The 15,171-nt window shown below is 57.9% G+C and overlaps 3 protein-coding genes across 3 annotated transcripts; 1 reads left to right on the top strand and 2 right to left on the bottom strand.

Moving 5' to 3' along the window:
* Positions 1-818: 818 nt before the first annotated feature.
* On the bottom strand, positions 819-3,029 carry CH63R_03377 (Ferric reductase like transmembrane component; the record flags this gene model as incomplete). The annotated part of the gene is made up of 2 exons (XM_018298352.1): positions 819-2,694; positions 2,842-3,029. The coding sequence occupies 2 exons, from the start codon at positions 3,027-3,029 to the stop codon at positions 819-821; spliced, it is 2,064 nt and encodes a 687-aa protein (XP_018163168.1).
* A 2,881-nt stretch (positions 3,030-5,910) lies between these two features.
* On the top strand, positions 5,911-6,657 carry CH63R_03376 (Gpi anchored protein; the record flags this gene model as incomplete). Its single annotated transcript, XM_018298351.1, has 2 exons — positions 5,911-6,306; positions 6,385-6,657. 2 exons carry the CDS (start codon positions 5,911-5,913, stop codon positions 6,655-6,657), a joined length of 669 nt encoding a protein of 222 aa, XP_018163167.1.
* Positions 6,658-7,086: 429 nt separating this feature from the next.
* Positions 7,087-12,522, bottom strand: CH63R_03375 (E3 ubiquitin-protein ligase march6; the record flags this gene model as incomplete). Its single annotated transcript, XM_018298350.1, has 2 exons — positions 7,087-8,828; positions 8,886-12,522. 2 exons carry the CDS (start codon positions 12,520-12,522, stop codon positions 7,087-7,089), a joined length of 5,379 nt encoding a protein of 1,792 aa, XP_018163166.1.
* Between the last annotated feature and the right edge of the window lie 2,649 nt (positions 12,523-15,171).

Genomic DNA, 15,171 nt, shown 5'->3' with positions numbered 1-15,171 from the left:
GACGAAGTGAAGGAGAAAAGAGGAAGCGCGCGACGCTAGTCATTAAAGAGACTTGCTTGACTAGGGGGTGGAGGGGAGGAGGGGAGGGGAGGGGAGAGAAAAGACGAAGGAGGGGGAGGGGTCACGATTCGCTGGGCGCTGTGGGCTTTGGCTGCGAAAGGGCGGGAAGCGGAGGGCAGAAACGGCCGCCGATGCAGAAAAAAAAAATTGCGGTTCGGCTGAGTCACTGGGGGGTTAGGGCTTGTGGTTGGCTGCTTACCGAGGGTGGATCCCTTACCGAGAGAGGGGTGCAGGTGACACTTGGAGGGGCACTGTTCACCGAGGATGCCCCGCCATGCAGGTGGTACTCGACTCATTTACACTGGACCTCTCACTGGGCCTCTCACTTCTCATCTGACTTCTCACTTCTCATTCATCCCTCATACCATAAACCTCCTTGACCTCTCGCTCGCCTCTCGTCCCACTAACCTCGTCTTTTCTGCTAGTATCTTCATAAACACTGTACACACTGGCACCTTATTGGACGGCTTAGCATCCGGTTACACTCCATCAAGTCACATAGGCAGTCCACTTCAAGACTCATTATCATCAGTCCTTTCCAAGTGGAAAACCCCTTCTCTCACAACTCCTATATAGAGTGCCGACGCCAAGAAGTAGCAGCCTGTTTGGAAACGGGTGGAATATTGCGATGGTGAGTGAGGATGTGTCTAACACAGATAGACCACCATTCTCTCACTTCTCATAATGACTTATATGCTCTCGCTACGTTACAACATGCAATCAATCCATGGTATATACCGCCCCCGTCACATCATAATCTAGAACGAATACTCCTCCACAAACAAGTGAATTCCCTGCGCCCCCGTCCCCTTGTGGACGGCCCTCTCGTCCGACAGCGCCGCCACGCAATTCCTCACCGAGCTCGTCAACGACGGTCCGCCGCACACCACCACCGACGTCTCGCCGCCCGACGCCTCCACCGGCCCCCGAATGAGCTCCTCGAGGTCCGGACGGCTGTAATACTCCCTCATCATGCCCGCCAGCGACTCGCTCCGCGTCCGCGGCGCTAGCGGCGCCTCGTCGTCCCCCTTTTCGAGGTCCAGCCCCCCCTTTTCCTGACAACATCCCCCGTCGACGGACTCCTCCGACACGACCCGGCGGTGCTGCTGATGCTGATGCTGCTGATGCTTCTGCGCCGAAGATGACGACGACGACGACGAACTCATGCCCGAGCCCGTCCTCTCGCCGTCGTCCGAGCACAGCAGCACCATCTTGGCCGCCTCGCCCTCCCTCGCCTTGCCCGACCTCGTGATGGCGATGTGCACCACCAGCTCGATCCCGGCCCGCTTCGCCCGCTCCATCGACCCGCGCAGCCTCTGCGTGTAGAACTCGACCTCGTCGCCCTGGCACGCCATGAGCACGAACTCGATCCGCGTCACGCACGTCGTCCCGCCCCGGCTCTGCACGACGCTCTCGAGGATCGGCAGCGTAAACGACGCCCCCGTCGACGCCGAGATGAGCACCATGGTCTCGTAGATGTCCCACCTCGGCGGCGCCCCGAACGGGCCCGTGACGAACCCCGTCAGCGCCGCCCCCTTGACCGCCCCGGAGGAGGAGGAGGGGGAGGAGGAGGGGGAGGAGGAGGAGGCAGCAGTGGCGTTCTTCAGCGCGTGGCGGTACAGCCTCTTGGAGAAGCCCCCGTGCGCCCGGACGACGAGCTGGATGCTGTTGCAAACGCACGTATCCGGCACCCGGTGCGCGCAGGCGATGGTGTACGGGTGCGCCTCGAAGAACCCGACGCGGGGCAGCCAGAGGTAGAGGTATTGCCCGGCCTTCCACGAAAAGTGCACATCCTTGATCGTCACCACCGTCGTCGACGGCCCCACGGCCCGGAGGTATACTTCATGGCCCAGCCGCCTCACACCCTCGCACGTCGTCGTCGATGACGCCTTCGTCCGGCGGAGCCTCGTGTTCTGCCAGGCGAGGATCGCCCACCGCGCGAGGCGGTCGAGGCAGATGAGCGCGACGGTGAGCCAGAGGTACTGCTGCGCGTAGACCGGGATGTGGACGTAGACGAGCCACAGGAAGATGACGGCCGAGAGGATGTGCTGCGCGACGAAGAGCTCGTACGCCATGGCGCGCAGCGGCTGCATGCCGGTGAGGAACGTCCAGACCAGCACCCCCCAGGCGCCGAGGCCGTACTTGATGGCCGGCAGGATCCTCAACTGGGTCTCGACAAAGTCGGCGCGCACCCACTCGGTCCAGAAGTGGAAGCCGTGCACCGTGGCCGTGACGAACATGGTTCGCGCGACCCAGCGGTGCAGCCAGTTGAGCCGCTCGTGCGAGACGCCGACGATGAGGCCGACGACGTTGACCTTCATGGCAAGCAGGTACACGAGCGGCATCTGCATCAGCGTCACCCACGCGTTGCGGAAGCCGATGCGCTCCCAGTAGTAGGCGTCCTTGACGATGGCGTCCTCGACCATCATGTAGATGATGACAGCCCAGTAGGCCAGCAGCACGAGGACGCGGCCCAGCGGAGGCGGTGTCGCCCAGTGCAGACCGCGGATGGGGATATAGAGCTGCGGGTGGCCCACCTCGCGCACGAGGGCCGTCGTCGTGGCCCAGATCTGGGTGATGCGGTTCGAGGGGCGCGTCGGGAACTGGACGGACCCGGAGCGGCGCCTCCTTAGTCTGAAGAGGTGGTGTTGGTGAGCATCAAGATGAAGATATATAGAGAGAGAGAGAGATTGTATGTGTGAGAGTGAGAGAGAGAGAGAGAGAGTGTGTGTGTGTGTGAGAGAGAGAGAAAGAGAGAGAGTCAGGTTCGACAAGACTTACCTTCTAAGACCCTCGAGATAATTCAGGCCGCGTATGATGCCGAGAAACCCAACGACGCCCGCGATGATGTACCAGAACGACTTTGCAAGGTGGATGTTGGTGACCTGGAACAGGGCCGTCCCCATCATCATGCCGCCGCCCATGTCCCCTCCTCCTCCTCCTCCTCCATGGTTGTGGTTGTGGCTCATTACGATAACAGTTTGTGAAGCTTTAGGTGTGAGCAGTACTACCGCGTCTTCCTCGGACGGTTTGCGATATCCAGCGTCGTCAACCACCAAGGATCCGTATTTACGGTCGCCGCGTTCGTCGTGTTCGTCTTCCGTCGGAACAGATCGAAGTTTTTTGGCGTCGCTGTGGTTGTCGTCGTCGGCGTCTTCGTCTTGGTCGTTGTATCCGCCGGCCAGACCGGATCAAAAAAGAGAGACAGCTTCTATGAGACGTCGAAAAGGGCGGCACCGCGCCAAGAGATCCTCAAAGACAAATACAAGGCCTCAAAACCATCTCACAGCCAGAAGAAAAACATCCCTTCACTTGCGCATGAACACGTACGTAGGTTTGGTGGGCGGTAAACAGGCGTCGAATCTATGCCCCGGAGGCGGAGGGAGGGGACGAAACACACCAAAAACACCCGTCCGGAAAACCAAATCGACGACACTTCAAACGGCCTCGTGTTTAGGGGCACAGAAAGGAAGACGGGGAATCCGGTCAGTGGTTGAGGCGGATTGAGCAAGTTCAAGAAAAGGGCGGCAAAGAGCCTCGGCAGCATAAGCAGTAGCAGGAGAGAGTGACAGCAAAGCAGCAAAGTCGGTTTGGAACGAACGGCTCGGCGGCACAGAAGTGCGCGCGGGTTTACTCACTACTGGTCTACTCCGCTAGCGTGACGCGGTTCAGGATGCATCCGAACGGGCGTGGCGTGGCATGAGCAGGCATGAAGAGGCATGGAGACGCATGGAGAGGCATGGAGGGCGGGATGCTTCGCATGAGGTGGTTTGAGTTGTGAAGTTGAGCGACACGAGACCGCTATGATACGCCTCGCTGGAGCAGACTTCATTTTCGACTGAGAGTTCGCCCACGGTACGACATGCCTGTCGCTTTACGATGGGAGAACGGGCGACTCCGGACGACTCGACCGGATGGTTTTACACAGACCCGGTTTACCTTGTGGTTGTGTTTATCTAAGACTTAGTCAAGCCTTTGCCTGAAGAATCCGTATGGCTGTTTCTCGAGGGAAACTTTGCCTGATTCAAGGTTGAAGGGATCATCTGGAAGTGGAGGCTGTCATCCCTTTCGTTTTTGGACACAAATAACTCTGTACTGACGCTCTCTCTGTAGTCCGTCTGCTGTCTTATTCCACCACCGCCTCCTCCTCTCCCTCCTCTTCCTCCTCTTCCCCCGCCCTCTCTATCTCTCTTCCTCGTCTTACCCACTGCCATAGACAACAGCTGTAAACAGAAACTCGCCATCCAGGTTCCAATCTGCCAGACGCCTGCCTCTCTGCCCAGAACCATGCTCTGATTCTGCAGATCAACCACTCTCCAAAACCATCGAGAATCACCAATCTAACCCCCAACCCAAAGCCCTGGGGAACAGGACAGGGGGGGTCAACTTCGATCCGCCGGACGCCACAATTTGCTCAAAACCTCTCAATGACATGCCTGTCTTCTGCCCCGTGATTGGCGCGGGCCCAGTCCGCAGAGCAGCGAACCCCTGCGCGCATCCTCGAGCTAATCCGATCAAGGTTAACGACCATCCCTTCCCGCCTGGACTCTTCTTTAGAGTCTTTCTCTCTTTTTTACATTCGGGGAATATTAGTGTAAAACCCTCCCCCCCCCGCGCCGCCCCTACCTCGACGTCGTGCTCGCAATCTGTCGGACGAGACGTCGCCGGGATGGCAACTTAAAACCCTAAAAGAAACTCTCTAGAGAAGACAGTCTGTTCTTACCCATGAGAGCATCACAGTCTGTCTGGCTGTCCTTTGGGATAGGTAGACATGGAGGGGGAGATAGAGAGAAGACAGAGAGAGAGAGAGATGTTTTCTCACCGAGAGAGATTCGACCTTTGGGACATGCTATTCTACTCCTATGACTAGGTAGTCTGGGTGATCATTCACTACACACATCCAATTGTCCCTTTATCCGGGCAGAGGCGAATATGCAACCTGCAACACGTCCAGATCTGAAGCTAGTCGGCGAGCGAGCCAGCCTGCAGTGAGCAAGTTTTACCTTGCCCTGCTGCTTCTCCTCCTCCGCCTCCGCCTCCGCCTCCGCCTCTGCCTCCTCTTCTTCTCACTTTCGCCTCTTCCACAAGGGGCCAAGCGACCACAAACACCTTCCCCTACCGGCTCTGGTCTGTGCCGAGTCCCGAAGATGGCAACTCTCCCCTCTCGGATCTGAAGTCGCCGGTTGACTCTCGGGGAGACAGGCTCGCACAAAAGCCCCGTCCTAGGTTCCCTAGCCGCAATACTAGCCGTCCGTCTCATCACAACTCACTTGCATGTGTGTACTTTATCTCGCGTGGTTGTAGACATGCATCCATCCATACATCCATCCATCCTTACATACATAGATACATACACACATATACATACATACGTATATAGACAAGACACACCGGCAGACAGACCTGCCGAGGATACCGCAACACACGATCCGTCTCGCCGTCCACCCCCCCAACCTAACCGTCTTCGAGACAAACGGCGCAACCAGGCTAGCCCTACAGGATTGTTCGTTGCCTAGGTCACTTCCAGTTTCCCCCCTTCTCGCCCATTGACCAATTCCCATCTTCCTCCGTTCATAAACAGCCCGTGTGTCCTGTCGTCAATCCCGGGCCTAGCCACCGTAGATCTCACCTCCAGCTTATCCATAATACATCTGTGACCTCGCGCTGCGCGCTTCCAGATCTTCCCAGTCACCCTCTTCCTCGAGTCCAGATATCCTAGTCCAGACATCTCAAGTCCAGACATCTCAAGTCCAGACATCTCAGTCCAGACATCTCAGTCCAGACACATCACCTCACACCCGCCAAGACTGTATCCAGCTCTTCAACAAACAAACAAACAAACCCGCCACCATGTCCCGCCGCCTCCTCCTCCCCGTCCTCGCCCTCGCCTCCCTCGCGACAGCCCACTTCTCCCTCTCCGTCCCTAAACCCCTCGGCGACAGCGATTCCAAGCAGGGCACCGGCCCCTGTGGCGGCTACACCCCGTCCTCCTCCTCCCCGGCCGTCGACTTCCACGTCGACGGCGACGCCGTCGGCATGGAGAACGGCCACCCGCAGACCAACTGGCTCTTCCGCGCCACCCTCGACCAGACCGCCTCGGGCGGCTGGACCCAGGTCTTCCCCGTCGTCATGCAGACCGGCTACGGCAGCTTCTGCGAGCCCCAGATCGCCGTGCCCTCCAACTTCACCGGCCAGAAGGGCATCGTCGCCGTCGTCGCCCACTCGCCCGACGGCCTGCTGTACGCCGTAAGTCATGGACAAACCCATTCCCCCCCCGAGAAAGAAAAAAACCTTGACTAACAACGAATAAACCCCCTTCAAAAGTGCTCCGCCGTAAACTTCGTCTCCGGCGCCGGCCCATCCCGCTCCGAGTGCAAGAACGCAACAATCACCGCCGACTTCACTTCCGACCCCTCCTTGACCGCTCTCCTCGACTCCGCCGCCACGCCCTCCGCTTCTGGCGGCGGCGGCGCCACCACCACGCCCAACGCCGCTCCCCGCCTGGCCGCCGGGAATCTCTTCTCCCTCGGCCCCGCCGCCGCCGTCCTCGCCTCCGTTGCCGCCGCCGCCGTTGGCGGGGCCGCTTTGCTCTTCTAGGATTGCCCACTGGAGTGAAGGACGCGAGCGTGCATTTATATGTTTTTCGAACCGGGATCTCCAGGTAGGGGGGGCTCGCATGGAAAGAGAGGAGGACATTGGGGAACATAGTAGAAATATCAAACACGAGCCGTACCCACTGGTGGTCCGGGAGTTACACATCACATCCTTTAGTCCATGATGTGTCTCAAAATGGCTCCCCATGTGTCACCTACCTGCATGCTCTTCAACCTGACGAGAACGCGGAGATACTAGAAGCGAGTATGGATAAGGTGCCCTAGTGTATATAAGAGCCGCAAGCCCTCTTGGCCTGTAAAAGTTACACGAAACAACACCGTACGCCTGATGCCCTTTCCCATCTAATCACCAATAGCGGACAGAGCCCTCTCGTTCGCCTTCTTCATCTCTTGTGAACACATTCCACCCACTTCACAATCGGCCTCTTACTCTCCAAGGGCCACGCGTACCCGCCGCACCAGCAGCGCCCACGCCAAAGTTGTGAAGCCTCTCTCCGATAAGGTAGGCCTCGTCCCTGATGCGCGCTTTCCAGTTGTTGAACACACTCACGATGCTCCAGAAGACCATAGCCGCCAGCGCGCTGAACGCCGCGGCGGGATAAGACAGTCGGTAGATCATCTTGAGCTCGTGAGGCGCAGGCACTGGCGTTCCAAGAAAACCGTGCGACTCCATCCAGCCCACCGCGTAGGGAGGACCGAAAATCGCCAGGCCCCCAACGAGGAGGCCAGGCACCACAAACGCCCTCGTCAGTACGAGCACGTCGGGCTGCAGCCAGCCGCGACGCAGAACAGCGCGGACAGCATGTGCCATGCGGGTACCTTCGTAGAGGCTTGTGATGGCCCGGGCACCGAGCTTGACGTAAAGTAAGCCGAGAGTCCACGACTGTATGACCCTTGTCGTGTGCTGGTTGGAGACGACGATGCCGTCCGTGAACTGTCCGCTGTTGTTGGTCCCGGCGATATAAGGCGTGGGCGGGTACATGTAGGTGTGGAGGGGGATGAGGCAGTAGAGCTCCATGAGCGCCGTCAGGATGAGAGGCGCCACAACCAGGAGGACGGTATACGCATAAGCAAGTCTGGCGGCTTGGACGCCCATAAGCGCAACCCCCATCGCGGCATTGCTCTGCCACACAGACTGCATAGTAGAGGACGCCCAGGCCGTTGTCTTCTTGAACAGGGAGCGGGCGTGGAACAGGAAGTAGGCTGCCGAGCCCAGGATGTAGATGCCGATGCTGAAGGCATAAATGTCATTGGTCCGGATATGGGCCGGGATGAGGACCTTGAACATCTTGCGGCCGAACACGAGCGGCACGATGGTGAAGCTGACGCCCGTGACGGCGGCGAAGATCCAGATGAACATGATGAACAGGAAGATTCTGGCTCGGAAGTGCGGCGGGATGTACACCAGCTGGTACTGGTCCGTCGAGTAGATGTCCGTGTCGGGCGAGTCGGTCTTACCGTCCAGACGCGTGTTGGACTCAGTGACGGGTATGAAGACGCGTCTTCCCTTGGGTATCTTGACCTGGTCCGACGCAGGTGTGCGTACAAAGCGCCCGTCTTCGATCAGCTGTCCCGTTTCGACGAGACGTTCCTTTCGGAGGCTCTTCATGGCGATTTCACTGTCCGATATGGAGGACGTCGGCTTGGCTGTGCCACCCTCAAAAGTGTCGTCCCACGTCTTGGGCACGACTCTGTTCTGCCAGTTGACCTCCAAGAAGCACCGCTTCCACCATGGTAGATCAACGAGGTCCGAGCCTGGACGCAATGCCAGGATCCCTTCCTCGTCGATGCGGCGCTCGCCGAAGAGAAACCATGTCAGCCGCAGGCCGCGGGCGCACTTGCGGAACCACCAGGTGTACATGGCGTGCAAGCCGTCGCTGGGCTTGAAGAATTTGACCGCCAGAGGCATGGCAAAGTTGTAGAACAGCAGGTCGACGGGGAACTCCAGAACGGGCTCGTTGGACGAGTGGTGGATGGGCAACACGTTGGGGAGGCTGAGAGCCAGGCCCCAAACCACACCACCAAGGCAGACGATGACCAATGCTCCGTACACAAAGGCCGAGAATAGAATCTTCCGTAGCTGTGTCACGACATTGCGCTCCAGCACGTCGCGGACGGGGTGAAATTCTGGGTCGTCGGGGTCGCGGATGAAGTCTGTTAGCGGTTAGCGGGTGACGACAACACAGGGGGGCAGAAGCAGGCCACGCTTACAGAGAACGCCCTTGCGCATGATCTTACGGCACATGGACACAAACAGGGCAAAGTGGAACATGTAGCCCGTTCCCACGAACCAGTGCACAAATATAGACGTCAGCGGGAAGTTGACCGTGAAGGCGAGCCGCGACTTGAGGGTGGTGGCCTCAAAGAGAGGCAGAAGCGCCACGTCCAGGAGGAGGCCACAGTACAGCGGGAAGATAAGCATCTCGATGCTGATAATGAGGATGACCTTCATGACGCCGCTGGCCTGGTTCAGCAAGTCGATCAATGAGGCTTCCCACTCCTGGCCTGTCTGGCCGCTCGAGAACGGGGAACCGCGTCGCAAGTAGAGCGCGCTGATGGCCGAGAAGGTCCAGTATCCGCAGAGGATCGCCCAGAATCGGTCGGTGCCGGACCAGTACGACAGCGCCTGGTTGACGGCCGTCGAGGGCTCGGGCACACTAAAGCTGATGACCCACGATCCGGGGTTGAGGACGCTGATGGGAAGGTCATGAACGGCGTTCCACGCGTACACAATTGCGTTTGCCGCAAGATATGCCACGTGCTTGGTGTTTGCTACGAGGTCGCGGTCGAAGACAGAGCTCATGACGTCGCCTACAGCAACAAAGGAGCCAGACAGGTACGACTTGAGGTCGAGCAGTGCTTCGTGGCTGATAGCGGAGAAGTTCTGCATCTCGGTGGTGGAGATGATGGGCAATTCACTTGTGAGGCTCTCGAGAACCCGACTGGACGCGCTCATGAAGATATTGAAAGTCTTGGTCATGAGCAAGCCGACCCCATTTCCAGCGGGGAAGCCCATCATCCTGCCCGACGTATAGATGAAGCAGAGGGTGAGGCTGCCCAGTCCGGCCATGACACCGACAGCGACATCTTGAATGAATTTGGTCATGCTGAAAAGCATGCGGACCAGGCGCATGGGGTTCATGGCTGCCCAAACGCTGACGCGTCCGAGATTGTAGGGTATGAAGACGCACACAAAGATCGTGACAGACACCAGCACAACACAGAAGATGGCGTTTTGGAAGAGGCCGGCGATGGGGCCGCGCATGCCGATCAACTCCATGATGCCTTCGAAATCTTCGGCATCGTCGATGGCTTCGGGGTCAAGACCGGCGGCCACAGCAGCTTCGACAACCTCGCGATCCTGCTCAACGTTGTCGTCGTCGTCGTCGTCATCCAATTCGTCGTCAAAGTCATCGTCATCGTCGTCGTCGCCGTCATGATTGTGGTCATGGACGGCTCCGTCGTCGCGTCCACCAATGTCCAGCTCGCGGACCTCGATGTCACCCCACATGAAGTCGGCAACTCGGTCCATGACTCCTCGCTGGAGAGGCGGCCGCTGAGCCGCTCGGCCGTCTTCGCCTTCTTGGAGAGCGCCGTTGGCATCTTCGATGGCCTCGGGGACATCAGCGCGGTATTCTGGCAGACCATCGAAGCCTGCAGGCTGCGGATCCCGTTCTCGATGATCGAAAATACCGTTCTCCCGAGGAGACTCCGCAGAGTCAGCCCCAAGGTCCGTGTGCGAGAGATGTTCCGGGGAGTTGCTACGCGGTGGAGTGGAGCGAACGGCAAGTGCGCCGGCGTTGGAGGGCCTAGGCGCAGCGCCGAACGTCTGCATTGGCTCTTCGGTCTCGGGCTCAGCAGGGGGTAACTTGTTCAGCCCCGAGAAGGACCAGCTGTTGTTTGCCAAGGGGTTGATGGTATCGTTTCTTTGCGGGCCATCGGAGACTGATCTGGGTCGAAGAGGGCTCTGGAAAGGCGATGCTCGCATCTCGCTTACACCTTCGCCGCCGGTCGTAGATCCATGCATGTCTTCTTGCTGGATAGCTTTGCCCTTTCCTTTGCCGACGCCATCGGTACTGTTTTCCGGCGAGTGTTGTTGAGGCGGCCAGGAGAACTGCGGTGTTGAAGGAGCAGGCAGCTGAACTGCGAAAGGGGGCGGGGTCGTTGAGTCTCCAGAGTTTGAGGGTCCTTCGGACCTGTCCGAGTCGTTTCTCGGTTGAGGAACGCCCATTTCCCGGTTCTTATCTATCATGGACTTTGTGATTCTGGCCCAGTAACCCAGCGGCTCATCCAAGTCCTCCTCCTCGATGATCTTGAGAATTTTCTCAGGGTCGCCATTCGCTTGGCGATAGATACGAAGGTATTCGTGGACAGTGGCGACGGGCGTCTGGGCGTCCTCATCCCCATTGGGTCCGCCCTCAGGCGGCGTGTTGAAGTCGAAATCTGTCGCTGCTCTGTCAAAGGCGCGTGGGCCCAAAGCACCGAGGGTCCTTGGCTGTGGAGCGTCCGCGACTCCGAAGGTAGGGTCTTGGTCGCCCCACGACATTTGAGGCATGTCGTCGTGATCGCCAGGAGGCTCGGCAGTTGCCGAATCGTCCTCGTCCTCGTCGCTTTCACTCGGACCTCTCAAATCTTCGTTGTGGAAGTGGTTGAGAATATCGACATCGTCATCATGCTCGTGCTCATGCTCGATATCATGCTCATGCTCATGAACATGCTCGTGGCCATGCTCGTTCTCATTCTCACGACGATGCGGACGCCGGAACTGGGGCTGCGGCGGCTGCGGCTGGGGCTGATCTTGAGGCTGCTGGTTGTCGTTGGCAGCAAAGGCAGCCCGCATGTTGATCTCGGGTTGCTGCTGGACGACGTAATCGCGAACCAGGATGACGAGAATGAATGAGATGATGACCAAGATTGTGATGATCTGACCCTCCAACACGCCAATGATTGTCCGGTTCACTACTGGGTACCTGGTCATGTTGCGCAACCACGTGACGCCGCTCAACAATGACGGATGGCGATCCAGAACGGGGTCACTGCCTCCGGCGGATGCGGCGGTGGAGTTGTTGGACCCCGAGGACGTGATGGAACCAAGGAGCATTCTCAGGAGAGCAGCCGACATGGAATCGTTGGTGGTGATGTTGACGCCGTGAAATGACCGGCTGAAAGGCAACTCCTGGCCCTGGATAATGTCCTTCAACATTCCTCCCAGGTTTGCGGGAGTTGTGGTGGGTTCGAGAAGAGGCGAAGCCGGGCAGACGTTGGAGTTGGCGACAGAGAAGGCGACCGAGACGCCTCGGCTGACGGTGGCATTGGAGCTATTCCACAGAACGCCGCTACCCAGCCCCTCGTCGCTGACCCAGAACAGGAAGGCCCAGACGGATCGCATCAGATAGGGCAGCCAGCACAGCCAGACGCTGATGACCAGGGCGGCGCGCAGCCAGACAAGGACGTTCCGGAAGAGATACTTGGCCATGTGGCCGACGAAGACGTGGGCGGGCAACGTCTTGGGCATCTTGGGCGAGTAGAGCTTGGTGAAGCGGAACGGCGTCTTGCAAAGCTCACAGTGTTTCTTCTGCGAGTGAGAGAGCCATTCCATCAGGCAGTCCTGGTGGACGTACTTGATGCTGCCGCTGCATTTGCAGGGGTAGAAGAGAGGTTCGTCGGCGGTGGCCTCACCTCTGCAGATGCGACAGGTGTCTGGATCGAGTGCGCCGGCATCGTTGGCCTGGGATCGTGGTCTTGCGGCATCATGCAGGGCGGAAGTGAGTTTCGAGGACGACAGGCGGCGGCGAGAGTGGGCGACAGCATCAGCGGCAATGAGCGGCTCTATCGCGGGGTCGTCCATCGTGAACGAGTCGTCGGGGTCGGTGGCGGCGGGGACAGGAGCCCTTTGCGGAGATGCAAGTTCGTTTAGGAACGCATCAGTGCCCTTTGGCGAATAGCCAGGTGTGAAGTCGAGCAGAAGGGACGAGAGAGGGTGGGTGGTTCGTGAGGAAGATTGACGATGGCGGCAGTTCGAATACCAGGCTCGAGGTAAGGCCACGCGAAGGAAACTCGCAAGTTTCGGAGTTGGAATCGAAGTCGGAGCTGCACCAATCGAGCCGTAGGAGCAGATTGCGGCGGGGGGGGGGGGAGGGTGGACAGCCGGAGCTTTTTGGCGAATGGAGGAGTGATTTGGGAGGTCGAGAACACACCAAAGCAGAAGAATAAGAGGTCAAAGACGAAGAGGGTTGAATATCATAAATCGTCAAGACACGCAAGTTGCCGCAGAAGATTGGTGAGGAAAATGATGTGAATCCCCTTGCGCTAAGATGCCCCGGTTGAAGGTGGTTCAGGTCCCAGATTCCAGAGTGGCAGTGGCGGTGGCCGTGGCACGGTTCAGTTCCCCATCGTCCGCAACGCGGTCCAAGCAGGGGACCAGGACAGGCTGGCAGGCAGGCAGGCAGGTAGACAGGGTCCGGAGCTTTGAATCATCCGACCCGCGGACGTTCTGCCGGTTGGGTCCGCCTTGAAGCCGATTGTGGAGCTATAGCACGTGACTGGATTTCTCCAACTCGCAACTTGGAGAAGGAGAAGGAGCTGCATCATTATGTCATTGTGCCGATGGCATGTTGGCCGCCACCTTAGCGCCTAGATGATGGTTTCCAACTCGACTCGACAACCGTACCAGTACTGGGATGCCAGTGGATAGATTTCAGTGCTGCTTACAGGATGACAGGAAGTCGAAATCTCAGTGGACATCATGAGACTTGACTTTTGGACACTGAAGCGGGTGTCTTTAACAACAATAACAACAACAAAAACAGCAGCAGCAGCACTTGGGGCCTTGTCAGAAGCACGTGTCAGAAACAGATCTGGCGGCTCCCACCGTGATGGACACTTTCGCTGGATGTGTACTCTGTACTTGCACTCAGCCAGCCAGCCGTTTGGGTACATACACTACACCACCCAATAACCCTCGGCTCATCAGCACAGCACTCGCCACAACAACAGCAACAGCAAACAGCGTCATCACGGCGAGACAAGCTGGTGAGCCACACTTGCGTGCGAACGATGCAATGCTGCATCACTAGAGCCTGGCATAGTCCCCTTGATTGGACCCTGACTGGCGTGTTTCGGCGGGCCGTGGCTCATGGGCGGCGGCGAGGGCGCCGTCTGCCAATCGGTTACATCAGCCCATGCCTGGAGAGGGGCCTCCTCCTGTTTGCAAGGGGAGGGGGGTTGACGCGCTCTCAATGTCTCGCTCAAGCTCACGGAGGGATGGACATGGGCGAGACCAGCTAGATCCTATTGCTTGTCTGCCAGCCTGCTTTGCTTGTTTTTTGGGTCGCCGGCTTGTTGAGCTGGTTGGTCAGTGGCTGGTTGGTGAACTCGGAGGTGATAGCAGCACAACAGGCGTGACGACGATACGATGACGTTAGTGAGACATTCCACAGCGTGCTGCTCCAGGCGAAGGATGCCGCTAGAGCTCAGCGTCTTTCTTATAACAGCTTCCGCATGTCAAGTCTCTTTTGGCAGCTATCCCTGCTAAAGAGTACATGCGGGTCTGGCCAGACGGGGCTAGAGGAACGCGAAAACTTGGCCCAGAACCAGGAAGCATCTCCTACCTCCTACGTAGGTAGGTAGTTTAGGTAGGTACCTAGGGAAGGCATTGTACAGAGTTTTGTAAGGTATCTATCTATCTGTATGAAAGACAGCAAGGAAAGATGCACAGCAAGTGCTTGAACGGAAACCAAACATCGAGCATCGCAATCCGCTCTCCGACCTTCTCTACTCTTCACCATCATCATCATCATCCATTCCAGGCTAAAACATACCCACCCTTTCATTCAGTAAAAAGGTACGGATAGGGGGGCTTTGCTGTATCCGTCGTGGCTACCCTAAAACAAACTGAAGCAAAACACCATCATCCTCAAGGAAAGGTAGATCAATCATGAACTCCTGAGCTCCACTCTCCAACCCCCAAACCGTCCCCATTCATTCATCATTATCCGTACTCTCGCATTGGAACCCACCCCCCCTGCGCCTTCATCGGTGTGCTATGCAGCTTTTGGCTATCCAGCCCGGTCCAGGCCGCCTGAAGCAGCCCATGTTCGCCGCCGCCTGGGGGACTCTGGGAGTCTGGGACTGCGACATCTGAAAATCGTCAGAGCTCTTCGTGTAACCAACCAACCCAAGCCGCCTGTTGTCTTTTTTTTCTTTTCTTTTCTTTTTTCTCTCTCTGTCTCTCTTCCCTTCCCCCATCCATCCTCCCTCTCTATCTTCTTAATCCTTTTCCCTATCTCTTGCCTCACGTCCTTACCCCCAGCTTGCCTTTCTTGTTTGTTTTCCCCCCTTCTTCCTACCATCGCCCACCAGTCTCCAGCTAACCAATCCTGCCTATCTAGCTGAAATCCGATTCGACTAAGCTTGGGTCCTCTCGTCCCCGACGCACCTGGTTTAGCTTTCCCTTCTCCAACTTTCCCACCAACGCTACAGCCGCCAAATCACGTCA

This window comes from Colletotrichum higginsianum, chromosome 2 (assembly GCF_001672515.1).
Source record: "Colletotrichum higginsianum IMI 349063 chromosome 2, whole genome shotgun sequence".
In the NCBI taxonomy this organism is placed as follows: Eukaryota; Fungi; Ascomycota; class Sordariomycetes; order Glomerellales; family Glomerellaceae; genus Colletotrichum; species Colletotrichum higginsianum.
This window is presented reverse-complemented; position numbering and strand designations above follow the sequence as displayed.